Source organism: Protopterus annectens, chromosome 12.part0, assembly GCF_019279795.1.
Source record: "Protopterus annectens isolate FY-2018-M chromosome 12.part0, PAN1.0, whole genome shotgun sequence".
Classification (NCBI taxonomy): domain Eukaryota; kingdom Metazoa; phylum Chordata; order Ceratodontiformes; family Protopteridae; genus Protopterus; species Protopterus annectens.
This window is the reverse complement of record NC_056746.1, coordinates 99565729-99593357: the sequence shown is the minus strand read 5'-3', so window position 1 is coordinate 99593357 and position 27629 is coordinate 99565729. Positions and strand designations below refer to the sequence as shown.

The 27629-nt window shown below is 41.1% G+C and overlaps 1 protein-coding gene across 1 annotated transcript in view; it reads left to right on the top strand.

Annotated features, from left to right (window-relative positions):
* The window catches only part of CLCN7 (chloride voltage-gated channel 7), a 1228907-nt gene that overhangs the window by 623514 nt on the left and 577764 nt on the right, over positions 1 to 27629 (top strand). The window contains exon 10 of the mRNA XM_044089120.1: positions 17859 to 17952. Coding sequence (XP_043945055.1) covers positions 17859 to 17952 — 94 coding nt within the window. The remainder of the gene's footprint in view (positions 1 to 17858; positions 17953 to 27629) is intronic.

Here is a 27629-nt window from a genome sequence, read left to right as displayed (position 1 = left end):
ATCAATGTAAGACACAGGCTTGTTGTCTTAAATGGAAAAAATACTGTTACAAAAATGTGGCAACAGTGCTCTCTACTGGCCCAATAAAAGCACGTTGTGACCATTTGATCTAAAGTCAGCTCCAGTCCGTCTAGATGAAGACATTCTTTCTGTTTTAACCAAGAGTTAAATTGCTAGATTTAAACATGCAACTGTATTTTTATTGCTGTAGCTTCCTGCAGCTGCAAGATAACAAAAGGGAGATGTTAAAAATGTAAATGTTGAGCTTCTGCTGGCCTGGTAACTAAATCAAAATTATTTAATGGGAATCAGGATTGCAGATAGCAATTTAAACAGAGAAAATCAGAAGGCATTAAGCATTGTTGTCTTGACCATCCAAATTCACAGCACTCTGCCTTGCTCTTATGCAAGTTATCTTAGACTTGAGTTTTCTCTTAGAAATAGCTAGGAGCTAGAAAGATTAGACCAAGTGTTTTTCTGTGATGTCAGAACTTTACTGCTGTGTTAAGTATCTCTCTCTGATGTCTGAACTCTTGACTAGCCCTGTGTAGTAAGAAGTATTGTCTTGTGTTTTTAGTATTTATTATTAAATATTTTTAAACTTTTCAACCGTGGCTGATTTGTGTAGAGATAAGTTAAGCTCTAGAGTACATTGCATATTTATAGTGATTACTGTACAGAGCCACTCTAATAAGCCTTGACTGATTAGTCACACTTACCAATTGCATAATAATGTTGCACAGTAATAATTGGACACCCTTTTCAGGGCCTTTGAGTAGCTGGTAAATATTAGCTGGGTGGTGGCAGGAATTACTACCGTATAGTCTGGGTAATAAGGACACAGCTGGAGAACGTGTGCCAGCCTTTTCCCAGGAGGGTCTCTGTGGTTGTATAACCTCTTCTCAAAGTGTGTGTGTCAGCTACTTGGGCAGGGATGCGAAGCACTGGTTGGTCAGAGAGGGTACTGGAGGTTTTAACTTACCCAGTTAGGCTGAGATCTGGACCCTGTAGCAGTGCCAGTGGGGAGTCTTATTGGGGACCTGGAGAGCAAGGGACCAACCAGCCCCAGACTGACTGTGATCTGTGTGCTCTTAAGGGAAATTGTACTTTACTGTGTGTATTTGTTATCCTTTCCTCCTATATGAGATGCCCTCTCTGGTGTTAGTGGTGAGGATTGAGGCTCCTTGATTGCTGGACCAGGGCACAGGCGTCATATGGTCATTGTTTAATATGCATGTGTTTAGAAATGTTGCTGTTAAACAACTATTTTTATAGAAACTCCAGAGCTCAACAACTTTTAGCACAGCAACTTAGACAACAGAAGATAGTAAGGGTTGTTGTCAAACCTATGAAGCCTTTAACATTAAAAATAACCAGAGATTCTGTAGAGATGTTGGAGAAACTTTTGAACTTTTATAAAAATTCTATAAAGAGAGTATAAAAATTGTTGAAAAAATGCAGTATGGCAGAGGAATGTTAGCAACTTTAATCAAATAACACCAGATAAAAAACAGTGATAACTGCTTTTGTCTTGCCCACATGACTTCATCAGATAATCAAACACCGTTACCATACTCGTTAAATACGATTTCTAATCATCCAATTAACTGCCATTTCCATTTTAAATTATAACCTTTCCTACTTCAAGGCCATTAAAAAGCTTTCTCTAAGGGCACTACAAATAAGTATAATACAAAACTTTCCAGTGTCCAACACTAATGCACACTCCGCATTAATAAAATTTTATAAAATATATATGTAAAATATGGTAAAAGTAATATAATTAATTCCTAGAACCAGTATAACGTAATGTAAAAATACATAGTACATATTAAAAACACTTGGTTTGTAAAAGCCGTCTCATATGAACCGGAACAATGATGTACCCAAATCCCTACCTACACTGAGGCTTCTTTTTCTTTTAAAACAGGTTTAAGGGACACTGAGTCATTAATGCCAGGGGGAGAAATGGAATTCAACCTTAACTGCCACATGAGTTCCTTTTTCATTGGAGTAGTTTTCCAATCACCACCCGTGGGGTTCAGTTTAATAATTTCTAAAATCCCAGACCTAAACTTTGTGAAATTGCTTCAAATACTAAAGTGCTTAAAAAGAGCATTGTTCTCCATTTTATTTTTTTAGGTCATTCAGATGTTCATGTATTCTATTTTTTAAGGCTCTTTCAGTCTTGCCTATGTAGAAGGCATCACATCCTACACATTTAACAAGATAAATAAGCCTACTTGTGTTGCAGTTCCCCTTCTTGAAAAAAACGGTACAACCCAACCCATTGTTCAAAGTTAAATCACCCATGTCGATAATAAAAGGACATTGCTTACATCTGCCACTTGGGGAGGTGCCCGCATTGTTCAAATTGTTGCTCATTACACCCTGCTCAAATATTTGTTTAAAATTTATAACCCATTTGTAAATAAAAAACAGTTCTCTACCTAACACTTTATATATTTCTTCATTCATTTTGAGAATGTTTTATTTTTAACTATACCCCTAATAGTTTGTGCGTGCTGATTATATTCCAAGGCAAGGGCCTTTTCATACCTCACTTCACTTTCATCCTTCACTTTTTGTTCCATTCCAAGTCCCAACAATGGCTTGTACTTTGCCCCCCAACCCTGGTATACTTCAGAAATAATTTCTGTCACCAGGTATAGTAAAAAAAAAAACAACTCCCATCTAGTAAAGTGGCAGTTAATTCCTGATCAGTATTTTCCCAGGAAATTCTAATCCAGTCAGTGCACTGCTCAGCTGTTCTAAGATCATTTAAAATGTTTGGTCACCCATTTGCACCACCGTATGCAGCGCGTAAAAGGCCAGTTTACATTTTTCTCTGCTCTCCTTTTCAAGTAATAGTGCCCTAGGTGAAATTTGTTTTCCCTGTGCTGATGCCAGTGAAAGTAGTGGTGATCTTTAACTACAGTGACTTAAACTGAAGGAAAACATGAGGTGTGTCCAAAGACTGTAATGAATGATTTGCCATGCCTTTGTGGAGAAGCATCCATTAAAGCCTATGGGAGATCCCTAAAGTGACGTCAGAGGAATAACACTCAATTTATTTGGGTCATGATTTTAATAAAGTTTACAAAGCCTTTTATTAAAAGCATGGCTGAAATAAATAAGACAATGCCAGGTCATGATGAGTCACAGCTCTTGAGTCGCTGGTTGCTGCAATGAAATATTAAAGTGAGACAAAACACTTTAAGAAAAGATGGTTAAACTTCTAGTTAAAATATTTAGGGCATATTTAAGATGCTGTGTAGACTAACCAGACTATGATCTGATAACGGGCAACTTATGTTTTCTCCAGCAATTACATGGAGTTGTTATGAGTTATTAAGTAGAAGCAGACCACATGTCTAGTCTGTTCTCAGTGCTAGCAGTGGGTTCAAGGAATACAGGATCTTTCATCTGGGGATGTATGACTCGCCACACATCTATTAGATCCGTTCATTGTTACTGAGTGATCTCACCTTTCCTTCTGGTATTCTATCCAAAGATGCATCCAAAACTGCATTAAAGTCTCCACAAAGAAGCAACGAGAAATTTATGTAATTTTTAACAGCCAACATGCTTATAAACTTCAGAAAATATGAAATGTTGTATTCATTTGGTCCTTAATTGGTAGTAGCAGTAAACACTTAATGTTAAGTTGTCAATCTCGCCTTCATTCTTGCTGGATGGGTTCGGAGCCGATCCTCGGCTCCGACTTGGCACTTGCTAAGCTCGAGAGTCACTTTTACCAGCTCAAGGCAGCCCCATATCCCATGATGCAAGGTGGTAATTACCCAGATCTCGTTTGCCGCTTCGCTAATGAGGTCATACTTTTTACCAGCTCCTGGTAAGTGATATTTTTCTTGCTATTTGTAAAGTTTTAGGTGTCCCAAAACTCTAATTTTTAGTCTTTATATTCCTTCAGTGTACTTTATTCACTTAGCTCCATACCCATTCCCCTTTAGTTCACTTGGTCATAGTTTCAGTGTTTCGGGCCTTAAGCCTTTCCCACCCTCACAGTTCCTGTCAGGATTTCCCTCAGGTGTGTGTGTGTTGTGTCACTGTTATAATAATAACTAATTAGTTAGTTATTAATAATATTTTTAGTTGTTAGTGTCTTTGGTCTGATTGGTGTGTGTGAGTGTTTTAGGACTGAGACATGTCAAAAGATACTAAGGTCTCAGGTTTCAAGAAGTGTGACTCGTGCTGTCAGAAGATGTCTCTGACAGACGGTCACACTTCTTGTATTTATTGCCTGGGACCCCTACACCTGCAGGACTCCTGTGCTATATGTAATTCCTTCAGCCAGAGAGTCCTGCAGGAACGTAGAAATAAGTTGATCCTCAGGGGTCTTCTTAAACCAGAGAGCTCCCTGGCTAAGGTCGGCTCCGGGAAGCCCTCCAAGCCTCCCAAGACCCAGGCTTCGGTGTCCAAGTCTGTGGTCTTGGCTCCGACTCCGCCGACGACATCGACCATCCGGACGATCCTTCCTTGTTGGAAGCTTCTGTACTGGCACCCGGCGCCCGATACCCTGGGCACCTGTGTCGGCTCCGTCTGGAGCCGACACCGTCGAAGCATGTCTCGGCTCCGGCTGGAGCCAAGATATCTTTGTCTCCTCTCGGAGCCAACAAGTTGTCGGCTCCGCCTGGAGCCGAATGTTCTTCGGCTCCGATGGCTCCGTCCAAGAAGAGGTCTAGATCTCCTTCTTTGCAATCTATACACTCGGCTCCAGCCTCTCCCTTGCTTTCGGAGCGGAGCCATCGGAGCCGATCATCGAGGTCTTCCAGGCTCTCAGACCCGCGACTTAGAGAGTGGTGAGTAGGCTATTAAAATCACAGGCACTAGCCCAGATGCTCCATAGCCCGTCTCATCAGACGTCAGCTATTCTACACCCCTGAGATTCCTCCCTTGACTCTCCTACAGAGTTCGAGCCGGAGATTATTGGTACTGTGACTGTTGCTGCTTGGAGCCGATACCACACCTTCGCTCGTCGTCCTCAACTCCTATCTCCTCCTTGAGACCTTCCTTGGAGGGATCCGCGGGCATCGGGCTTCCCTGGTCTCTTCCGAGGGGGCGAGTGGCATCGGACCCTTGTCCGACTCCGTTCTCCCTCTCGGGCTTCGCCTTAGTGAGCTCGGCCCGACATCTGCCTTGAGCCTTCTCTTCGGTGGGACCAGGGATCCCTGTCTCTTCGAGCGGGATCTCTCTCTCCCTCCTGGGAGAGGAGCCGAGGTGATGAGGAGGTGCTAGCCCGAGCTTAGTCAGCAGTCAGTTCCTTTAGCTCCTCCCTCTATGGTGCCTGTAGATGCCTCTTCCCGCTCTCTTGCTCCCGGACCCAGAGATCCATCGCCCCAGGTCTCCCCATTGGGAAGAACTTCCTCTTCCGAGGTTTCTCCTGATCTTTCAGGTGAACCCCCGCGTAAGAGGACCTGCAAGAGGAAGCACTTAGACTCCCCTGAGTCTACTACATCAGATACCGATTTAGATGAGTCGGAGGGGTCCCCAAGATCTCCCTCTGAGGATGTCTCCTTTTCAGACATCCTTGAACTCCTGAAACAGAGGGGGAACTGGCCCTCCATTAATCCCTCCGAGGATGAATCGGTATACCTGGAGGCTTTTGGATCTCGACCCTCCACCTCCTGGGTGTCTCCGCCTTTTGACCCCCTTATGGAAGTCATAGCTCGAAAGGCGTGGGCATCTCCTGATTCGGTGGAAACAGTCCCCAGGAGACCTTCAAAGTTTATCATGGCCCCCGCTGAAAAGCAGTTTCTTACTAAGGGTGTCCCGGTTGATGCCATGGTGGTGGCGGCCGCCACCAAGAAGGAACTTGCAGACCCTTCCATGCCAGTTCATCCTCCTAACAAGGAGTCTAGGACCATGGACAGGTATTGCAAGCGGATGTTTTCCTCAGCGACCTTTGCTATCGTTAAGCTGGTGCTGAATTATTTGTGTCACTTCATCAGACTTCAGAGAGACATCCTCAAAGAGCTAGGTGAAGTAGTACAGGATCCGTCAGCAGCAGGGGCTCAAGAAAAGATTGCCTCTCAGCTGGGAATCCTAAATTCCATAACCAACTCCTCCATGCGGCTCATTTCTTATGCAGCCGATGGGGCGAGTAGAGCTGCAGGCACAGGAGTGGCCCTCAGGCATCAGTCCTGGATGCGGCTCTGTAATTTTTGCAGACCCCTTTAAGGCGTCCTTCACAAACTCTCCCTTTGATGGGACAACGTTGTTTGGCCCTCAGGTGAAGGCCACTTTGACCAGGTGCGAGCAGGACGGCAAGACTCTTTCTGCCGTAGGAGTCAGTTTCTCCACTCCTTCTAGACCTTACCCCAAAGGTCAGAAGGGAGGGAAAATGTGGTTCCAGAAATCACAAGGAGTCACGCCTGACGCACGTGGTCAGTTTACCCCCAGAGGCAGAGGGGGTAATAATAACAGACGCCCTAGAGGCAGAGGGGTCCAGAGAACCAGGGCTCCAGAGAGCCTCTCTCTGACAAGCCCTTCCAGCATCCCTGAGGTGTTGCCCGACTGCCCACCCTTGGAGGCAGTCGGGGGAAGATTGTCGCTGTACCCAGAAGCCTGGCTTTCCCTCTCTCAAGACAAATGGGTACAGTCGATCATATCCGAGGGTTACAAGATTCCTTTTGAGGAAAGCCCCTTCCCTCAAAAAGGTTCCCTTCCAGACGTACCACCCGGTCTAAGGGAAATTGCAAGATTAGAGGTGTCAAAGCTTCTAAGGAAAAGGGCCATCCAGCCAGTACCAAAAGATCATTTAGAGTCTGGAATCTACTCAAGGTTCTTTTTGGTCCCCAAAAAGACTGGAGACCAATATTAGACCTCAGCAGGCTCAACAAGTCTGTCAAAAAGACAAGATTTCGGATGGTCACACTTCAATCGATTTTGACTTTTCTGGGCAAAGACAACTGGATGTGCTCCATAGACCTTCAGGATGCGTACTATCATATAAAGATTCACAGATGCTCCAGAAGTTTTCTCTGCTTTCGGCTGGGGACCAGTCATTTTCAATTCAGAGCCCTGCCCTTTGGCCTCACTACAGCCCCCAGAGTGTTCACCAAATGCATGGCAGTGGTCACGGCTCACCTTTGACATCAAGGATTCCAGGTGTTTCCGTATCTCGACGACTGGCTCCTCTCAGCCACCACCAGGCATCAACTTCTCCAAGCCAGAGACTACACTCTACATCTCTGCGGTCACTTAGGAATTTCAGTCAACTTCGAAAAGTCTTCCTTGTCACCCTGCCAATCTATTACCTTTATAGGCGCAAATCTAGACACTACCCGGATGTCAGCAAACCTAACAAGTCAGAGAATCCTAGATATCCAAAACCACGTTCAGATCATCCTATCCAGCAAAAGGGTACAAGCCAGGTTGGTCCTGAAAGTGTTGGGCCTCATGGTAGCGGCCATCACACTTCTTCCTCTGGCCCGCTTTTACATGCGTCTCCTTCAGTGGATGTTGTTCACCCAATGGTCCTTCCGGCAGCTTCCCATGCGTCACAAGATTCTGGTGACACAAACCTGCAAGAACCATCTATCCTGGTGGATTTCCTCTCCTCTAGTTCATCAGGGCAGACCATTTGTTCCTCCGGCCCCGGTAGCCACGGTCACTTTGGATGCCTCCCTGTTCGGGTGGGGGGGGCATTATCAGGGCAGGATGGTTCATGGCACGTGGAAACCGTTCGTATATCACCTGCACATAAATGTCCTAGAGATGAGAGCAGTGCTTTTAACATTGCAAGCCCTCAACGACTTTCTTCCTTTAGGGACTATTGCAGTTCACACGGACAACATGTCCGTCGTGTGGTACATCAACAAGCAGGGCGGAACCAAGTCCTATCCCTTATGTCGAGAAGCTCTCAGACTTTGGCAATGGGCGATCTCCTCTCCTCGGTTTCTGGTAGCAACGCATATACCCAAGAAAACCAACATAATAGCGGACAGATTGAGCAGAGCTATTCTCATGCCTCATGAGTGGTCTCTCAAGCAATCCATTGTGGAGGAGATTTTTCAGAAGTGAGGCCGCCCATGCTGCAATCTTTTTGCTACACCCCAAAACAGCAAATGCCCAGACTTCTCTCTCTTCCCACTTCCGGGCCATCCCCCCAGAGACGCTCTTACCCAAGATTGGCCCCGGGGACTCCTTTATGCCTTTCCTCCCTTTCCTTTGATACCACAAGTACTCCAGAAAGCTACCGTCTTGAGAGCCAAAATGATTCTCATTGCCCCTTATTGGCCTCGACAAATTTGGTTCCCGTTCCTTCATCGCCATCTTTTGGTGCAGCCTTGGCATCTGGACCCAGTTCCAGATCTTCTGACCCACCAGTCGGGTCAACTGCACCGGTCCGTTCCTTCCCTCAACCTCACAGCTTGGTTGCTCCACTTCCTTCCTTAGCCAGGCTTCCTATGATCTCTAACCCCGTTAGAGATATCATAGTAGCTTCTCTTAAGTCCTCTACCAGGAGAATTTACACTAGCAAGTGGAAACGCTTCTCCTTTTGGGCAAAATCTAAGAACATAGACCCCTTTACTGCCCCTATTCAGTCGGTCTTGGATTTCCTAGCGGAAATTTTTCACTCAGGTTCTTCGTCTTCCACAGTCAAAGTACAGTTGGCTGCATTCTCGAATTTCCATGTCGGGTTTGCAGACCACAACATTATGTCCCACAAACTTTGTAAAGCTTTTCTCAAAGGAGTGTTCCTTCTTAAACCCCCTGTTAGAGATCCTCCACCACAGTGGGATCTAAATTTAGTGCTGACATCCTTGATACTTCCCCCTTTCGAACCGGCTGCTTCATGTTCATAAAAGTTTCTTTCTTGGAAGACTCTTTTTCTAGTCGCTATTACCTCGGCTAGAAGAGTGTCTGAACTTCATGCCCTCTGTGTTCGTCCCCCTTATTTGGTCTTCCACAAAGACAGAGTATCCTTGAGAACCAATCCATCCTTTTTGCCCAAGGTTGCTTCTAAGACAAATTTAAACCAATCCATTGATCTCCTGTATTTTTCCAAATTATTCTAACAGGGCGGAACAAAAATTGCATTACCTAGATGTTCATCGCCAACACAGATATTACTTGGACAGAACAAAGCAATTTAGGAAGTCCGATCAGCTCTTCCTTTCTTATGCTGAAAATAAAAAAGGTCTCCCTGTTTCTAAAGTGACCTTATCTAGATGGCTATCTTCCACCATTTCTGACATTTATCAGCTTAGGGGCAAACATCTGAACTCAAAACCTAAAGCTCATTCCACAAGAGGTCTAGCCACTTCTACAGCTTTTCAGGCTAGGCTGCCCTTAGATACTATTTGTGCAGCGGCCACTTGGGCCACTCCTCATACCTTCCTTTCTCATTACAAATTGGATTTGGCCTCCAGGGACAGGGCAAGCTTTGATTCCACTGTTCTCAAGAGTCTGTTCCATTGAGCCACCCAGGATAGAGGTGCTAGGGACGCGGTCCCATCCAGCAAGAATGAAGGCGGGATTGACAACTTAACATTTAGAAGTTATGTACCTACCATAACGTTCCATGTTAGTTGTCTTCTCTCGCCTTCTTTCTTGCGTCCCTCCCTCCTGTCCCCCTAGCCTGGACAGACCTTGATCTCCCCTTTTCTTTGGAAGATTCTTCTTCCTTGGACACCAGATAGTTCTTGTCCTTCATTACCTGGTTTCCATTACAGCCTTTTTAGATTAGTTGTTTCTCTTTCCTTAGTGGAAAGTTTTTATAGGCAGTTTTTCCTCTAGATACCAAACGAGATCTGGGTAATTACCGCCTTACATCATGGGATATGGGGCTGCCTCGAGCTGGTAAAAGTGACTCTCGAGCTTAGCAAGTGCCGAGTCGGAGCCGAGGATCGGCTCCGAACCCATCCAGCAAGAAAGAAGGTGAGAGAAGACAACTAACATGGAATGTTATGGTAGGTACAAAACTTCTAATTCTATATGCATCCTCCTTATCATCCACTGAGTGTGACTTTGTCCAACTAACGTCCTTGTAAATTAAGGTAGCTATTCCCATTTAAGAGGATTTGGTACAACTTGCTACTGTTTAAGCCTTCCAAGCCCACATGAAAGTAGATTTTTTGCATACCTTGACTTTGGTCTGTAACAGAAGCACCTGTGCCAAAATTTCTTTGAGAAATTTGTTTGAGACTTTACTATAGTAGCCATGCTCTTAACATGAAGTAAAATTTACTATAGAATTTAAATTGTATTTTATTGTGCAGACTCTCCTTTAACATTTTAGGAATTATAGTCACACATCGACTAATAAACTAAGCTAACAACCTTATAAGTTCATGGGGGTTACTAAGCCGTCTGCTTAAAAGTTATTTTAAGCCAGCCAAGCTTATCTGCGATTTACCAAAATATTGCTGGAGTGTCAGTATCCCAAGGTATTTTAATGTTACTATGTAGGCTTGTACACATCATGCGTTCACAGTCTGCCTTGTCCATTGGGTATATGGGTGCCAGCCCAGGGATTAATTTGCAATGTCGCATCCATTGGTCCAAATTTACATTTGAGTAGGGCTAGGGATGAGCTTTGCTTCACGTGGATGACAAGCATGTTCCAGAGAAGGGGTAATCTTTGAGACGCTTACTGTCCCAGCACCATGTCCTTCTTACGTTGCAGACAAGGTTTTGGTCCTTACATGAAGTATTTCTGATGCTATTTGTTTTGTGAAAGTACAAGCAAATTCATCAGTGTAGGATCAGAGGATGCTTTGTAGGCTAGGCATAGATTGCCACAAAGTAGGCCGTAGGAGACTGAGAAGAGGTATAGGGTATTGAAACGTTTACTCCCTGTACTCTTTTTGTAAGGAACACCTCTGGTTTCTCAAGCTATTGTAATTGTCTGGTTGGGTATATGCTGAAGGATGCATTGAAATGTTGTTTAGTCTTTTTGTGAGGAACACCTCTGATTTCTCAAACTATTGTAATTGTCTGGTTGGGTATATGCTGAAGGATGATTGTACTCAATGGTTAGGTATATGCTGAAGGATGCATTGTACTCAATGGTTGAGTATATGCTGAAGGATGCATTGTACTCAATGGTTGGGTATATGCTGAAGGATGCATTGTACTCAATGGTTGGGTATATGCTGAAGGATGCATTGTACTCAATGGTTGGGTATATGCTGAAGGATGCATTGTACTCAATGGTTGGGTATATGCTGAAGGATGCATTGAAATGTTGTTTACTCCCTGTAGTCTTTTTGTGAGGAACACCTCTAGTTTCTCAAGCTATTGTAATTGTCTGGTTAGGTATATGCTGAAGGATGCATTGAAATGTTGTTTAGTCTTTTTGTGAGGAACACCTCTGATTTCTCAAACTATTGTAATTGTCTGGTTGGGTATATGCTGAAGGATGATTGTACTCAATGGTTAGGTATATGCTGAAGGATGCATTGTACTCAATGGTTGAGTATATGCTGAAGGATGCATTGTACTCAATGGTTGGGTATATGCTGAAGGATGCATTGTACTCAATGGTTGGGTATATGCTGAAGGATGCATTGTACTCAATGGTTGGGTATATGCTGAAGGATGCATTGTACTCCATGGTTGGGTATATGCTGAAGGATGCATTGTACTCAATGGTTGGGTATATGCTGAAGGATGTATTGTACTCAATGGTTGGGTATATGCTGAAGGATGCATTGTACTCAATGGTTGGGTATATGCTGAAGGATGCATTGTACACCATGGTTGGGTATATGCTGAAGGATGCATTGTACTCAATGGTTGGGTATATGCTGAAGGATGTATTGTACTCAATGGTTGGGTATATGCTGAAGGATGCATTGTACTCAGTGGTTGGGTATATGCTGAAGGATGGATTATACTCAATGACTGGTCTGATGAGAGCTAAATCAAGCACAGCAGGAGCTTCATTGGATCTGAATCCCCTGTCTTTACTTGTACATTGTGCAAAGTAGAATGATTTATTTTACAGCAATAGACACGTGGTGGTCAAAGGTCAGGTTTCTGTCAACATGTATTCCTAGAACCTGACCACTGGGTCTACAATTGGGGTGTTATTAATCTGTCAATTTCCAGGGGTGGCATAAGCATGTTTTTTTCTGGTTAAGTTTTAGTCTGTGGCTCTGGCACCAGTAAAATGAGTAATGCATTGCAACAGTAACTGCTTGTTTAAAAACACTCAGCAGTAAGCATTTGTGATTAGTAACTTGAAATAAGATTAATGCAGGAAAAAAGTAGTGGTATACAGTATAAGGCATAAAGTGTGCCTACCAAAGCGGACCAACTTCTAAGGTAACTCTGTAGCAGGCTTAGAGAAAATCGATGAGAATTTACCTTGTTTGCTGTAGGAACATAGGAGTAATACTAGACAGACAGGCGTGAGGATGCCATGCACACCTTTAAGTAGTCATGCTTGTTTGTGTCAACCTTTTCAAAGCACGTACTAGTACTAACCTCCCAGACTGTACATTATAACCCTGGTATAAATTTGTGGAGGAAATAACTGCACCAGGCCAAATATCAGTTGGCATATGATAACATACTTAGACCTTTGAGAACCAGTCTGAGACGGTAAACTGTAAAGTATATTCCTTATGGTAATCCAGAACTGTGAATAATGTATATGTAATGAAGAGAGAGAGAATATATATACTGTTGTCTGTTAAAAAGATGACATATAGTAAGCACAGATACACCCTTAAAAGAGTGCTACATGTGTGGGACAACATGATTCTTGGCAGGGCAAAACCCTTTGCAGTAGTGTTTGCTAGTCACTGATGAGATAATCATACACCGATTGCTGTATCATCCAAGTTCTTTATAACAGCCAAAAGTGAGATGCTTGCACCTACTCAGAGTCTTGTGGTATTGGATCAACGATAGACTCCTTGACCCCCTCTGAAACTTCACCAAAATTCAGCAGTTACATTGAATTGAGCCTCAAATATATTATTGGTGAGGAGTGTCCATAAGAGACTATACTTTGACTCCGATTTAAGGGAAACTGCACATAATTTGTCTGCCGTATTTTCTCTTGCTTCTGCTCTGGCGATTTGATCGGTGTTATTGACATTGATTTTTGCATTTTTATCAAACTCTGTAGACTAGTTGCATCTCCCTGCCTCCTTCATCGTGCAGATAGATATAATAAACTCAGTTTTGTGCTTGCCAATATTTTAGGGTGGGGTGCATTTTTCTTTTCTGTTTGCTGTCCCTCAAACCTCTTCCTACTTCCATCCTACTTCCTATTAGGTACCCGTCTGTTCGCCATTTGTAGAAAGTCTCCAAATCAACTAACATCTGGAGAGGACCATTGTAAGGGCAGACACTGGCTCTGCATGTGGCCTTTACAGCATCCCATGTGTGATGTTATTTTTGTTAAGAAGGGCCAAACCCTGGAAACCCTACTGTTTGTTACTGGATAGCTGATCAATGTTCAGATCATCCAAAAATGAAGATGATGCAGCAGGGAATTCTGTACACTAAAAAGGTTTATTGTGAATGCTTTCATTCACTTTACATCAATGAACTTCATCAGACAAACCCAAAGTGCCCAAATGCATTCTTATTGGGTGACAAAAGAATTTCCAATACATAGTAGGATGTACAAGATAAAGGGTAGGTAAAATTGTGATACCAAAAGAGTGATGTATTTAACAAGTGCCAATTATGTGAAAGTTCCTATATGGGGAAAACTGACACCCCTTGAAGCACGTATATATGAGCATCAATACCATATTGGGAAACAAAACACCATTAATGCACTAGCTAAACATACCATGGAGAACCCCAACCACTATTTTCATTATTTAGTAATACAACAAGTCTGTAAAAATATAAGGGGTGGCCCACGGGCACTTAAATTGGAAGAAAAGTAGCTCCTTTGGCAGTTGAATGCTTATGCCTATCTAGGGCTAAATGACTGCTGTTCTGCGAAATGTATTTTGAAATTGAAATCGTTGGAAAGGTGATAGTTTTTACTTTCAGTTTGAATAGTGGACATTTTAGATTTTTTTGTTCTGGATTAATGAACGCATTGTTTAATATTTATGTAATAATGGGCTATGTCACACAGTGACGAGGATTGAATGGTTTTGAATTATTTACTGTTACTTTAAAAGTGGGATGTGTCTGTGACGTTATTTTAATGAGCGTGATATTTAAGAATGTATTTGGGCACTTTGGGTTTGTCTGATGAAGTTAATTGATGTAAAGTGAACAAAAGCGTTCACAATTAAACTTTTTTAGTGTATAGAATTCCCTGCTGCACCATCTTCATTTTTGTTTTTTCGTTGTTTGTGGACTGTTTCATTTGAATGTTCAGATCATGAAACCTTAAAGATCAATGGCATCATACCAAGACAGCTAGACTCAAGCAAGCAGATAAGTGTTACATTTTCGTCCGTTTCTCCCATTTTTCCAAGTTTGCACAATCTTAGAGTTGGAGAGTGTATGTATGTGTGTGTTTGGGTTGATTGCCTACAAAAGGAAACACTTTTTGTGTTTGCAGTGTTAGGAGTGTTGGAGTATCACTGTTTTGACAGGTAACCTCCTGGGGTTTAAGATGTGCTGAGTCTGGATAATCGCCTGTGCGTTAACCAATGTGTGCTTATTAACACTGGATACTGTACACTCTCACCTGGTGGTGGCATGAACACTTGGCATCACAAGGACTGCCCGTGTCCCTCTGCACTGACATGGATTACGATGACCAGGTTGGGAGGTTTCCTCCAAGTTTTTCTTGCATCTGATCCCCAGATTTTGATGCATATCCACCCTCTAGAGGAGGTTTTATCAGAGGAGCAGTGGTACAAGCCACCTGTAACCCCCACCACCCAAATGAGCACGTATTCTCTCTACCTGGATGGTTGGCTGACAAGAGCCATTAACTGAACTCTGGTCCTCCAGGTGCCACAGTCAGAACTTTATCCCTGTATGCCACTGGTATAGGCTTAGTGCTCGCCAATTAATGAAACGTGTTTGTAGATTGTCTGATGATGCAAAATCAAAAATTGTGAGTTTTGTAGGTACCTGGGAACAACTATTGCATATCAGAGTGCAATGTTCAGTGTTTGCAAATGGGGGAACTGCCTTCCATTGATGGTAAAGTTCATTATTACACAACTGCACAGAATGTACTTTAATTCATGGTGTTGGGATTGCAGTGCCTTGTGCCCACTGAGTCCTCAAGACTGCATCTCTAACAATTTACACACAGTAAAAGGGAGTGTCTGTGTAAGTTAGACTGCCTACTTTGCGTTAATCTATTTTTCAGACATTACTATATTATTTTTAACTCAGTCATAGTTAATGCTCCACCATCATTGCTTTCAGCATTTTCCAGAGGACTGATTCCTAACATTTTTCCTCAAACTTGGGTTTCTGTGTGATCGTGTTTACTTTCAGTCTAAGCTGACCTGGCATTCGCCAACATTCCGATGTGTTTTCATGTCTTCAGTACATCTCTGTCTGGACTTGGAGGAAGTCAAGCTGTCACCATGCAGTTCCCGATTCTCAACTGTCAAACAATAATTTTTCAAATGTCTTTCCTCACAGTAATAAAATTAATAGTTTTTGTATTGTTAATTAAGGATATGCATCTTATGCTTCCCAGGAAACCATTGACATGTAAGTAAGTTTGTAAACCTTGAACTAAAACAACTTCATCATTGTGTGTGCAAGAGCAAGCGATCTGCCAAATCTGCTATTTTATATATGGTTACATGTGTAAAATGTGAGGGTTAGATATGGTAGCAAAATGACACAAAGATTGTAAAAAGTGTATTAACAAAATAGTATGGGGATGTAATACAAAAAGGATACCAGGAGAAAGGGGTACTACACAGCTAAAAGTTAATTTAAGAGGACTGGTGAGACACAGACATAGTCGAGACCAAAGTTAGACGAGTGTAATAAGACCGCAGGAAAACGATATCAAAATGTAATGAAGCGTTATGAAATGTCAAGTTAGAAAATGTATGAAAAGAGAATACAGGGAGTAACAGTAAGAAGGAAAACATGAATAGTTTTACTAAAGTATAGGACTCTGTGTGGCGATTATTGCATGGAAAATGAAATGCAATGTAGAAAGTGAGTGTGTGAACCAAGTGGGTATAAAATGCATTCAAAACAATATACCGACCATGTATTTGTACTGAGTAGAAAAATAACATAGTTTTGGAAGAAAGCAAGGAACAGATTAAAAATGTCAAGACTGCATTTTATACAAATGAAAAATATAATGCACGAGTATTATGAGTGAAATGTGTTGTATTATGAGTGAAATGTGTTCAAGGAATATAATGTTAAAGAGAATGATTTGTTTTTGGCATATTTGGAGTGGGAGATATGATAGTGTGTTACATGAAGTGTGGAATTAAGAGAAATACAATCCAATGCATGACAAAATGATTTGATGATTATTGTATTAAGGTTATTATATGCCAAGAAATGAGAAAAGTGTATTAAAATATGAATTTTGAAATATGTGAATTTGAAGAAATTGATATTAAAGACCTCAGCTTTAAGTGTCATGGAATCTTTTTCACTTTCCTGAGGTCCTGCAGGTGTAGCAGTTGACAGCATTATTTAACATTTTATTCAAATATGGCATTTCAGGAGTACAGTCAGCACCCAGCCCCCCAAGATGTTGTGCCACAGTGTCAGCACTGGGAAATAAACCCAACTGCCTGATGTAACTGTAGAACCCACAGCTTTCTGGATTGGATCAAAAGCAATTTGGCAGCTTGTTGAGGTACAGATAGTGCCTGGAGTGTATGCAGTCAAATGTTTCAGAATAAGTTAAACTGTAGGTTTATTACCTTCTGAATTGCAAATGCCCATTACTGATAGCAAATATAATGCAAAGATGTTTTCAGAACAGGCAAATGGACAGAATCACATGCGGAGTAAAACTTAGCATAAATATTTTTGCAAAGGGAGTCTTTACTTCCCTGCACCTGTCCCATACTCCGACTTGCTAAACCTACTAAGTCTGAGGTTTACATCAGAGTAAGAGAGTATTTGTTTTCCTGGAAAACCAAGTATACTTTCTCTGTGTGACCTCACAATTGATATCTAGGAGTATGTGATGAAGCCCCTACATGGGTAGAGCAGGTGCAGAGAAGAAAAAAGAACTTGTAGCTTTCCTCACTTTAACATGTTCATTGCTGTGTTCTGAAAATTGCAGCACATACAGTAGTAACATGCTGTATGAACATGGTATGCTGTGAAAAACTGTATAAAGTCAGACTGCAGGTTATTTCAAATGTTGAATTTACACAGCATGCAACTAAAACTGTGTTTTCAGTTTAAATCTTGAACATATTGCATCTGGACAATATTTTGTTTAGGGTGTAGAACATATCTTTTAAAGTATCAGGTTATTATATTTACAGAGGCCAGCAAAATTTGGTGTCCCATCTTTCAGTTTGAGTACTTCAGCATTCACATGAGTAGAAACTTTTCTTAATCAAGGTTCAGTCGTACTAAATGCAGTTCAGGTTGTCTATCACACAAGTATTCACATGTTGAGGTAGTTTGATATCATTAAGTTTGCATTTCTTTAATTTTGATGGCAAGAAAACTGGCATATACTCATCTCGTGCATAGATGACCAACATATAGTTGCCTAACGTTTAGGTACCCATACGTAACCGGGTTCTACTTTGACAGGTGCCAGTATTTATGTATAAGTATGCCTACATTCATTCTTTTGTATTTGTCAGAAATGATTTAGTTTGGTAGGGTGGGGGCAAACTCTAGAATGTATGTCTGCCATTGTCAGTTTGATTTGAATACTGCCTAGCGTGTAAATGTCCAAATTGTGTCATCATTGTCCCATTACTTTTCAGATGTTTGAGTACTTCCGCAGAGACACTGAGAAGAGGGACTTTGTCTCGGCTGGTGCTGCTGCGGGAGTTTCGGCTGCCTTTGGTGCCCCTGTTGGTAAGCAGCTATGACTTTAAAATGTTTTTGTAGCCATATTATGGCTGTTTTATTCATTGTCTGTTTATAGGTTGCATAAACCTGTGCCTTAGCTTGTTTAATGGTGGGACATGGACAGCTTATATCGTTGGTCTGTAGTACTGCCCAAACCAGCACCAGAATGTTTAACAGGTCAGTAATAATCAGTTTCTGAGGTCAGGATGTATGTGTACAGCTTGGGTCTGGTAATGTCACCTGTCAGTGTGAGAACACCTGAAACAGGCAAAAGAGCAGAATAATGGCTGAAGACTCTAGACCTGTAAGGATAGGGAGCCTGGCACTTTTCATACTGAGCTAGTCTTTCACCTGACTTTAGTCTAGGCCTGTAAGGATTGGGAGCCTGGCACTTTTTATACTGAGCTAGTCTTTCACCTGACTTTAGTCTAGGCCTGTAAGGATTGGGAGCCTGGCACTTTTCATACTAAGCTAGTCTTTCACCTGACTTTAGTCTAGGCCTGTAAGGATAGGGAGCCTGGCACTTTTCATACTGAGCTAGTCTTTCACCTGACTTTGGTCAAGGCCTGTAAGGATAGGGAGCCTAGCACTTTTCATACTAAGCTAGTCTTTCACCTGACTTTAGTCTAGGCCTGTAAGGATAGGGAGCCTGGCACTTTTCATACTAAGCTAGTCTTTCACCTGACTTTAGTCTAGGCCTGTAAGGATTGGGAGCCTAGCACTTTTCATACTGAGCTAGTCTTTCACCTGACTTTAGTCTAGGCCTGTAAGGATTGGGAGCCTGGCACTTTTCATACTAAGCTAGTCTTTCACCTGACTTTAGTCTAGGCCTGTAAGGATTGGGAGCCTAGCACTTTTCATACTGAGCTAGTCTTTCACCTGACTTTAGTCTAGGCCTGTAAGGATTGGGAGCCTGGCACTTTTCATACTGAGCTAGTCTTTCACCTGACTTTAGTCTAGGCCTGTAAGGTTAGGGAGCCTGGCACTTTTCATACTAAGCTAGTCTTTCACCTGACTTTAGTCTAGGCCTGTAAGGATTGGGAGCCTGGCACTTTTCATACTGAGCTAGTCTTTCACCTGACTTTAGTCTAGGCCTGTAAGGATTGGGAGCCTGGCACTTTTCATACTGAGCTAGTCTTTCACCTGACTTTAGTCTAGGCCTGTAAGGATTGGGAGCCTGGCACTTTTCATACTAAGCTAGTCTTTCACCTGACTTTAGTCTAGGCCTGTAAGGATAGGGAGCCTGGCACTTTTCATACTGAGCTAGTCTTTCACCTGACTTTGGTCTAGGCCTGTAAGGATAGGGAGCCTAGCACTTTTCATACTAAGCAAGTCTTTCACCTGACTTTAGTCTAGGCCTGTAAGGATAGGGAGCCTGGCACTTTTCATACTAAGCTAGTCTTTCACCTGACTTTAGTCTAGGCCTGTAAGGATTGGGAGCCTGGCACTTTTCATACTGAGCTAGTCTTTCACCTGACTTTAGTCTAGGCCTGTAAGGATTGGGAGCCTGGCACTTTTCATACTAAGCTAGTCTTTCACCTGACTTTAGTCTAGGCCTGTAAGGATTGGGAGCCTAGCACTTTTCATACTGAGCTAGTCTTTCACCTGACTTTAGTCTAGGCCTGTAAGGATTGGGAGCCTGGCACTTTTCATACTGAGCTAGTCTTTCACCTGACTTTAGTCTAGGCCTGTAAGGTTAGGGAGCCTGGCACTTTTCATACTAAGCTAGTCTTTCACCTGACTTTAGTCTAGGCATGTAAGGATTGGGAGCCTGGCACTTTTCATACTGAGCTAGTCTTTCACCTGACTTTAGTCTAGGCCTGTAAGGATTGGGAGCCTGGCACTTTTCATACTGAGCTAGTCTTTCACCTGACTTTAGTCTAGGCCTGTAAGGATTGGGAGCCTGGCACTTTTCATACTAAGCTAGTCTTTCACCTGACTTTTCCTTTTCTCCCAAGAAGGTGGATCGCCTCTAAAATATCCAAAAGTGAATTTAATGGTATTTCTCTGAAAGGCTGCTTATCAATGACCAGTATTCAGTCACTGTCGGAGAATGTGTGTGAGTGGCGGGGTGTTGGTGTAAGGTTGTAGTGGGGTGTAAACATACACCTGAGCTTCAGATAGCAGTTTTTCTCCTGGTTATTGCATTCTCAGGAATTTGTGCTCTGCTCCACATTCTTTTTGGTTTGTAAAAGATGGCAGTACCTATGGCCTTTAATGAGAAGTCAGGTGATGGGGGATTTACAAAAAACATTCAAATATAATTAGGTTCAGTCCTAAAAACCTCTCTTAGTATATTAGGACATTTATCCTTTAAAATCCCTGTTTAATGAATTTAATGAGAAGTCAAATGGGGGTTTTACAAAAACATATAAAAATAATCGGATGCAGTCCTTGAAACCTATATAACCGTATTAGGAAATGTAACGTTTAAAGTCCTTATTTTAATGAACTGACCACTACCTTAAATCTGGCCCAGACATTGCTTACATTAACAACAGTAAAAAAGGAACTGTAGACCCATTACCCTAGTCAGCATTTGCCTTGAGCCAGTCTGCGCTGGCTAATAGATTCAGCATATATTCGTAATGTTTAATGTACATTTTTAGTCGGGATTTGTGTAACCTGCAGCTCCACAACAGCACTACATTAGAGCTTCTTGACTGTTACAAGAGTTCAGAGTACAATAAAAACAGAATTTGCCCTCTTCTTAAAGTATCTGATCAGGTATGTGTGCCCTTTACTCTTTTCTTAGATGAAGATTATAATTTCCTTATCTTGTTTATTAATACTGTTGTTGAAAATGCATTTATTTCCCTTAAAAAAACAGACCGAGACCATCTTTAATTAGGTAGTACAGAGAGTACTGTACTGAGTACTGCACAGACAGAGACTATGTTTAATTAGGTAGTACAGAGAGTACTGTACTGAGTACTGCACAGACAGAGACTATGTTTAATTAGGTAGTACAGAGAGTACTGTACTGAGTACTGCACAGACAGAGACCATCTTTAATTAGGTAGTACAGAGAGTACTGTACTGAGTACTGCACAGACAGAGACTATCTTTAATTAGGTAGTACAGAGAGTACTGTACTGAGTACTGCACAGACAGAGACTATGTTTAATTAGGTAGTACAGAGAGTACTGTACTGAGTACTGCACAGACAGAGACTATGTTTAATTAGGTAGTACAGAGAGTACTGTACTGAGTACTGCACAGACAGAGACTATCTTTAATTAGGTAGTACAGAGTACTGTACTGAGTACTGCACAGACAGAGACTATCTTTAATTAGGTAGTACAGAGAGTACTGTACTGAGTACTGCACAGACAGAGACTATGTTTAATTAGGTAGTACAGAGAGTACTGTACTGAGTACTGCACAGACAGAGACTATCTTTAATTAGGTAGTACAGAGAGTACTGTACTGAGTACTGCACAGACAGAGACTATCTTTAATTAGGTAGTACAGAGAGTACTGTACTGAGTACTGCACAGACAGAGAGACTATCTTTAATTAGGTAGTACAGAGAGTACTGTACTGAGTACTGCACAGACAGAGACTATGATTAATTAGGTAGTACAGAGAGTACTGTACTGAGTACTGCACAGACAGAGACTATGTTTAATTAGGTAGTACAGAGAGTACTGTACTGAGTACTGCACAGACAGAGACTATGTTTAATTAGGTAGTACAGAGAGTACTGTACTGAGTACTGCATACAAGAGAGGGAAGAAAATTAGTTCTGCCCCTCCTTGAACAAAGAAATCAACCAGTTCTTATATTTAATTCATTTTAATATGAAATAGCAGAGATGATTACATTTAACATGCATGTCCCACTTCATTTTGAATTAGTCCACTTTTATTTTTTATTTATTATGGAAAACAATGAGCCTCCAGGCATACCATTTGCAGTCTGTAGTTATTTGTGCATTTTAAAAGTTTGCTTGACTCTTGCAAAGAGAGAAAAAACACTTTATAGGCAAACAGTTGCAGTTCATACTTGCAGTGCAATTTAACTATTTGTGCACATATTTTTAACTACAGCAGTTGCCCATTAAAAGTTGTCACACTGTGTTGTTTTTTTGTTTTTGCCTTTATTTCTTGACAGCCCGGTCATATTTCCTCTGTTGAACACATTTAGACTGGGCTCTTACCCGCATAAACACTAGAGCTACTGCATCTTGAATCTTAATGGAAAATCAATGTCAGTGTCATGTTTTTTTGCCTTAGCATGTACAGATAATAAAAAAAACACTTTTGCACAAAACAATTGATCTTAAGAGGTCCGAAATTGCAATAGCATTAAGTAATTACTGTTTGATAGCTTTTGTTTATTTTGCTGTGAAGAGAACTGAAAACTACACATTTGTTTTCAGTTGGCTAGTTTGTCGATGGTACACCCTGTCAGTTTACAAAGGTCATTCTGGCTTGAATTCTACACTAACTTCAAATGCCAGTAGTCTTTACTGCTCCAATATATCTTTATGAAAGTTTAAAGACAAGATCCCTTGGTAATCCCACTTTCATTTTGGGTCACACAGCCGAATAGCTTTTATTTAAGTACACAACAAAATCTCAGCTATATATATGCCTGCTAGAGTTCTTTAGATATACTTATTTTACTACAAAGTACAGAAATTGCAGAAATATTTTTTTGTATAAAAGAGTATTATTTTTGGCTCGCATTTCATAAGAATACAGAAATAATCTGATTAGATTATACCAAGTTTGCCAGTTTGAAAAAGTACAAAATATACATTTTTTGTGAAACAAATGGCTAAACAGAGCACCTAATGACTTAGACTTCTAATGATACCTAGCAATAAAGGCCCATTTCTCTATAAACCTATGAAGTATCACAGCACATTTCTTGAGTAGTTTATCATCACTCTCGACTACAAAATCCTCTTAAAAGGTGGTTGCAATCTTTCAGGCATATTGAGAACATTTTTGTTGTGTACTATAGTTATTTACTTATTTAATTTGTTTACATTTATTTACTGTGCTATGGAACAAATTGCTCATGAGTCAAAAGTGGAGAGGGTTCCCAAGTCCAGTGACAGAAAACTTGTGCATTCAGCAGAAGTAAATAACATTTGTACTTTTGATGCAAGTGACAGCTAGGTAAAGACATATTTTAAGCCATTATTGTACCTCAGCATTTTGCAAATTTCAGCTCAGCATAATGTTAAACTGTCCATGAAGCCATGTGAACTAAAGCTACCACAGTCAGTCTTTGAAAGCTACATCTCTGTTCCTCTTAGATTTTATTGTGAACCTTTCAGGTAATAACAGATTATTTATTTGGTTACAAAATAAACATAAGGCTGCAACTCTTACCTTAGTTTCCCTGCAGCTCATTTCTGAATTTTTCATCACAGCTTTAGCCACTTGAGATCATTGTGTTGTAGCCACAGCACGCTGTAACAAAAGGATATTTCTCTGGTTAAATATATAGGGTTTTACTTTTGATCTTTTGACAGCTCAGTAGCGAAGCATATTAGGCCATTATGGTATTCTCACAGTGGTTCAAGAAAAGAAAACAAAAGTAGCATTGATCATTGAAATCATCACACCCAATGACTACAGTGTCTTGCATGCAGAGAGAGAGACAAAGTCATAAAGTAGCTGGATCTGCAGGCAGAAATGAGAGCCACATGGAAGAAAGATACCCAGACAGTTCCAATAGTAGTAGGAGCACCAGGTCTTATAAAAAAAGAATTTACAATTGTATTTGGATATGCTACCAGTCCATGTAACCCCATACGAATTGCAGAAGGAGTCATTACTGAGCACATTGCGGGAGCTGCAAAGAGCACTACTGGCCGACATCAAAGATTGAAACAATAAAAATTTCATGAACTTTAATTGTACTTTGACTTAGGAATGGGGTCCATTCCCATCATGGCATTAGAAACCCAAAAGAATTGGAGAAATTAAAACTGGGCAGACATTCAAATCAACACTCCTGTGTAAAGTGGGTATATTGCTAAATGTCAGACTATGGCTATGAGCACAATTAAATACACTGATGCAGCGTGTATCTGTAAAAGTGCTATCGTTGCACAATTAAATACATTGATGCAGCGTGTATCTGTAAAAGTGCTATCGTTCCCTTAAGGTTTTCAGTGCAGCGCTGTATAACCTCAATTCAGTAATTAAATACATTGATGCAGTGTGTATCTGTAAAAGTGCTATCGTTCCCTTAAGGTCTTCACTGCAGCACTGTATAACCTCGATTCAGTAATTAAATACATTGATGCAGTGTGTATCTGTAAAAGTCCTATCGTTCCCTTAAGGTCTTCAGTGCAGCGCTGTATAACCTCGATTCAGTAATTAAATACATTGATGCAGCGTGTATCTGTAAACGTGCTATCGTTCCCTTAAGGTCTTAAGTGCAGCGCTGTATAACCTCGATTCAGTAATTAAATACACTGATGCAGTGTGTATCAGTAAAAGTGTTATCGTTCCCTTAAGGTCTTCAGTGCAGCACTGTATAACCTCGATTCAGTAATTAAATACATTGATGCAGTGTGTATCTGTAAAAGTCCTATCGTTCCCTTAAGGTTTTCAGTGCAGCACTGTATAACCTTGATTCAGTAATTAAATACATTGATGCAGTGTGTATCTGTAAAAGTGCTATCGTTCCCTTAAGGTCTTCAGTGCAGTGCTGTATAACCTCGATTCAGTAATTAAATACACTTATGCAGTGTGTATCTGTAAAAGTGCTATCGTTCCCTTAAGGTCTTCAGTGCAGCACTGTATAACCTCGATTCAGTAATTAAATACATTGATGCAGTGTGTATCTGTAAAAGTGCTATCGTTCCCTTAAGGTCTTCAGTGCAGCGCTGTATAACCTCGATTCAGTAATTAAATACATTGATGCAGTGTGTATCTGTAAAAGTGCTATCGTTCCCTTAAGGTTTTCAGTGCAGCACTGTATAACCTTGATTCAGTTGCATAGACATTTGAGATGTTAACTCTGGCAATGTTGCAAATGAAAAAAAAGGATTGTACTAGAAAAATAATTATCTTGCATATTGTTCCATTGAGAGAGAGATATTTACTTATGATTAGATGTAGAGATGTAATTTAGCCAATTTTTATACTCTGAATACTATGCAGACATTCAGCCCAACAGAGGAAACTAAATGTAATGCAGTATGTTATAGAATGACAGTAAAGGCATACGTGCAAATTTCTCTGACACCTGTATATGAAAGGCTACATCGCAGTGCCCCTTTCAGATTTTGTTATGAAGATTTAAGGTAGTAACACTATTGACATTAGCTACAGAGTGCACCTGATGCTGCTAGTCTAGCCTAAGGAATTTCCACTCAGTGTTGAATTTGAGACAACCACTATAGTTAAAGGAAAGCATGGCATATAGTAGTCCTAACATTTTCACATGCAAAAAATGTATTTCTCTGGGGAAGTATGCAGGATTTTTATTTCTGACATAGTGAGAAGTTAGTACACACAAATTCTGGGCATAAAGTTTTAACTGGATTTTTGGGAAGAGCTCAGATAGTCTACTAGTGAAACTAGTGCCAGAATATTTCAACAAAAGCCTTCTGAAGTGCCAGATTTGCTAGCTGTACAAGAAGTGCTATATCAGTTTTTGAAGGCAGCTAACCATACAAACAGAGTTGATTGTAATAAAGTGCTTGTACTCAAGTATCATCAAGAATGCCTTTCTATTCCCAAGTACTTCACTACATCACCGTCTTCATTCATTTCCCAGACTGCATTACATTTATGTATAATGTAGTTTTCACTAGGTATGCAGTAAAGAATGTTATCTTGACTGATGAAATATGCATTTTTTGCTTCTGATCTTTGAGGATTTGTGCAGATAAATTCTTGACATTAGTTTCACCCATCTTTAATCATGTAGGCCTCAGGTGGTAACTGCGTGTAGTGTCAGACTATGGAAACAAAAGCCTCTGAAGTGCTGGATAAGTTAGCTATGTGTTAGCATTCATATGTTAGTTCCTCTAATGCATTTTGTGATAAAGAAATCAAGGGCTTGTAATGAAATATTTGGGTACATAGTGCACACATGTTGTCCCAGTGGAAATCATTATGTGCTAACAAAATTCCCAACCTGCATGCCTGGCTTCTCCATAACAAACCTGACATCTTAGCTATCTCTGAAACCTGGTTAAAACCTCATATAAAAGATACTGAAATACTACCACCTAACTACTCCATCATCAGAAACAACAGGGCCCACAAAAAGGGTGGTGGAGTAGCTCTACTCTATTCATCCTCCCTATCCATTACTCCCTATAATAAACCCATTCCCCACTTCACCAATGCTGAACTAATACTAGCTCTATTTCAGTTAAATAAACACAAACACATATGCATAGCCTCCCTTTACATTCCCCCCGGAGACAATACCTCAGTACTTGAGGATATCCTGTCTTGGCTTTCTACCAATATCAGTAATGAAACTATTATCATGGGAGACACAGACATTAATTGGTCCTCCATTCAGTCCCCTACACACCCCCTAAATATCAACCTATATAATTACTCTCAGCTCATCAACTCCACTACCAGGCCCTCTAAAGACTTCTCCAGTGGTAGCACCCTAGACTGGATCTTAGTCTCGCACCCCCACTACTACCCTGACAGTGGAACTCTTCCTGATTTTCTCAGTGACCACTTTCCCATCTTTGCCAGGCATCTTCCTTCTCTCTTACAAGTAATTCATAATTACATCACCACTCGCTCCCTAAAGAACTTCAACCCAAAAGCCTTCTCTGACTCCCTAAAATCTCTTAACTGGAACCCGCTAAAATCTCTACCTCTGGATAATACTGTTGCACACTTTAATACAACTTTCCTAAAACTGCTAGATAGTTATGCCCCCATAAAAACCAAAAGAATAAGAAACAAAATCGCCCCCTGGCTAACAAAAAACACACTAACTGCCATGCACCTTAGAGACAAAGCCTGGGCACGTTACCTAAGAAACAAAACTCCACCACCCTTAATGAGTTCAAAACACTTCGCAACAGAGTCAAAAAAGCTTATCACAGCAGACCGTCAAAGTTACTACTCCTTATTTCAAAACAACCACAAAACCAATCCACAAGAATTCTGGAAAGGGATAACTACCCTCCTAAAAGCCAGCACAACTGAAAATCCAAGCCTTGACCCACATGCTCTAGATATAGATCTGGCCACCCAATTCAACTCTTTTTTCATAGAGACTATTTCCAAACTAACCTCATCCTTCTCTAACAACACTTCACCCCCTACTGCTGCATCTCCTCTCTTGTCACCCCCCTCACCTCCAGTGTCTCATCCCCCATCCACTCAACTCCCACCTTTCTTCATAAAACCCATTCCTACTTCTACCATAAAAAAACTCCTGCAAAAGCTAAAACCATGCACCAGTGCCCCCTGATAACATTCCCTCATCTTTCCCCAGCATAGCCACCAGTGCCATTGCCTTCCCTATCAGCATCCTAATCAATCGCTCTATCCAAGAAGGTCTTGTACCCCAACTCTGGAAAAAGGCTTTCATCATTCCCCTGCACAAAGGAGGCAGTAATAACAATATTAATAACTTCCGTCTCATCGCCATGCTCTCTCCCCTCTCAGAACTCCTAGAAAAATGTATCCATCTTCAACTCCTTCCCTATCTTTTAGACAACAACT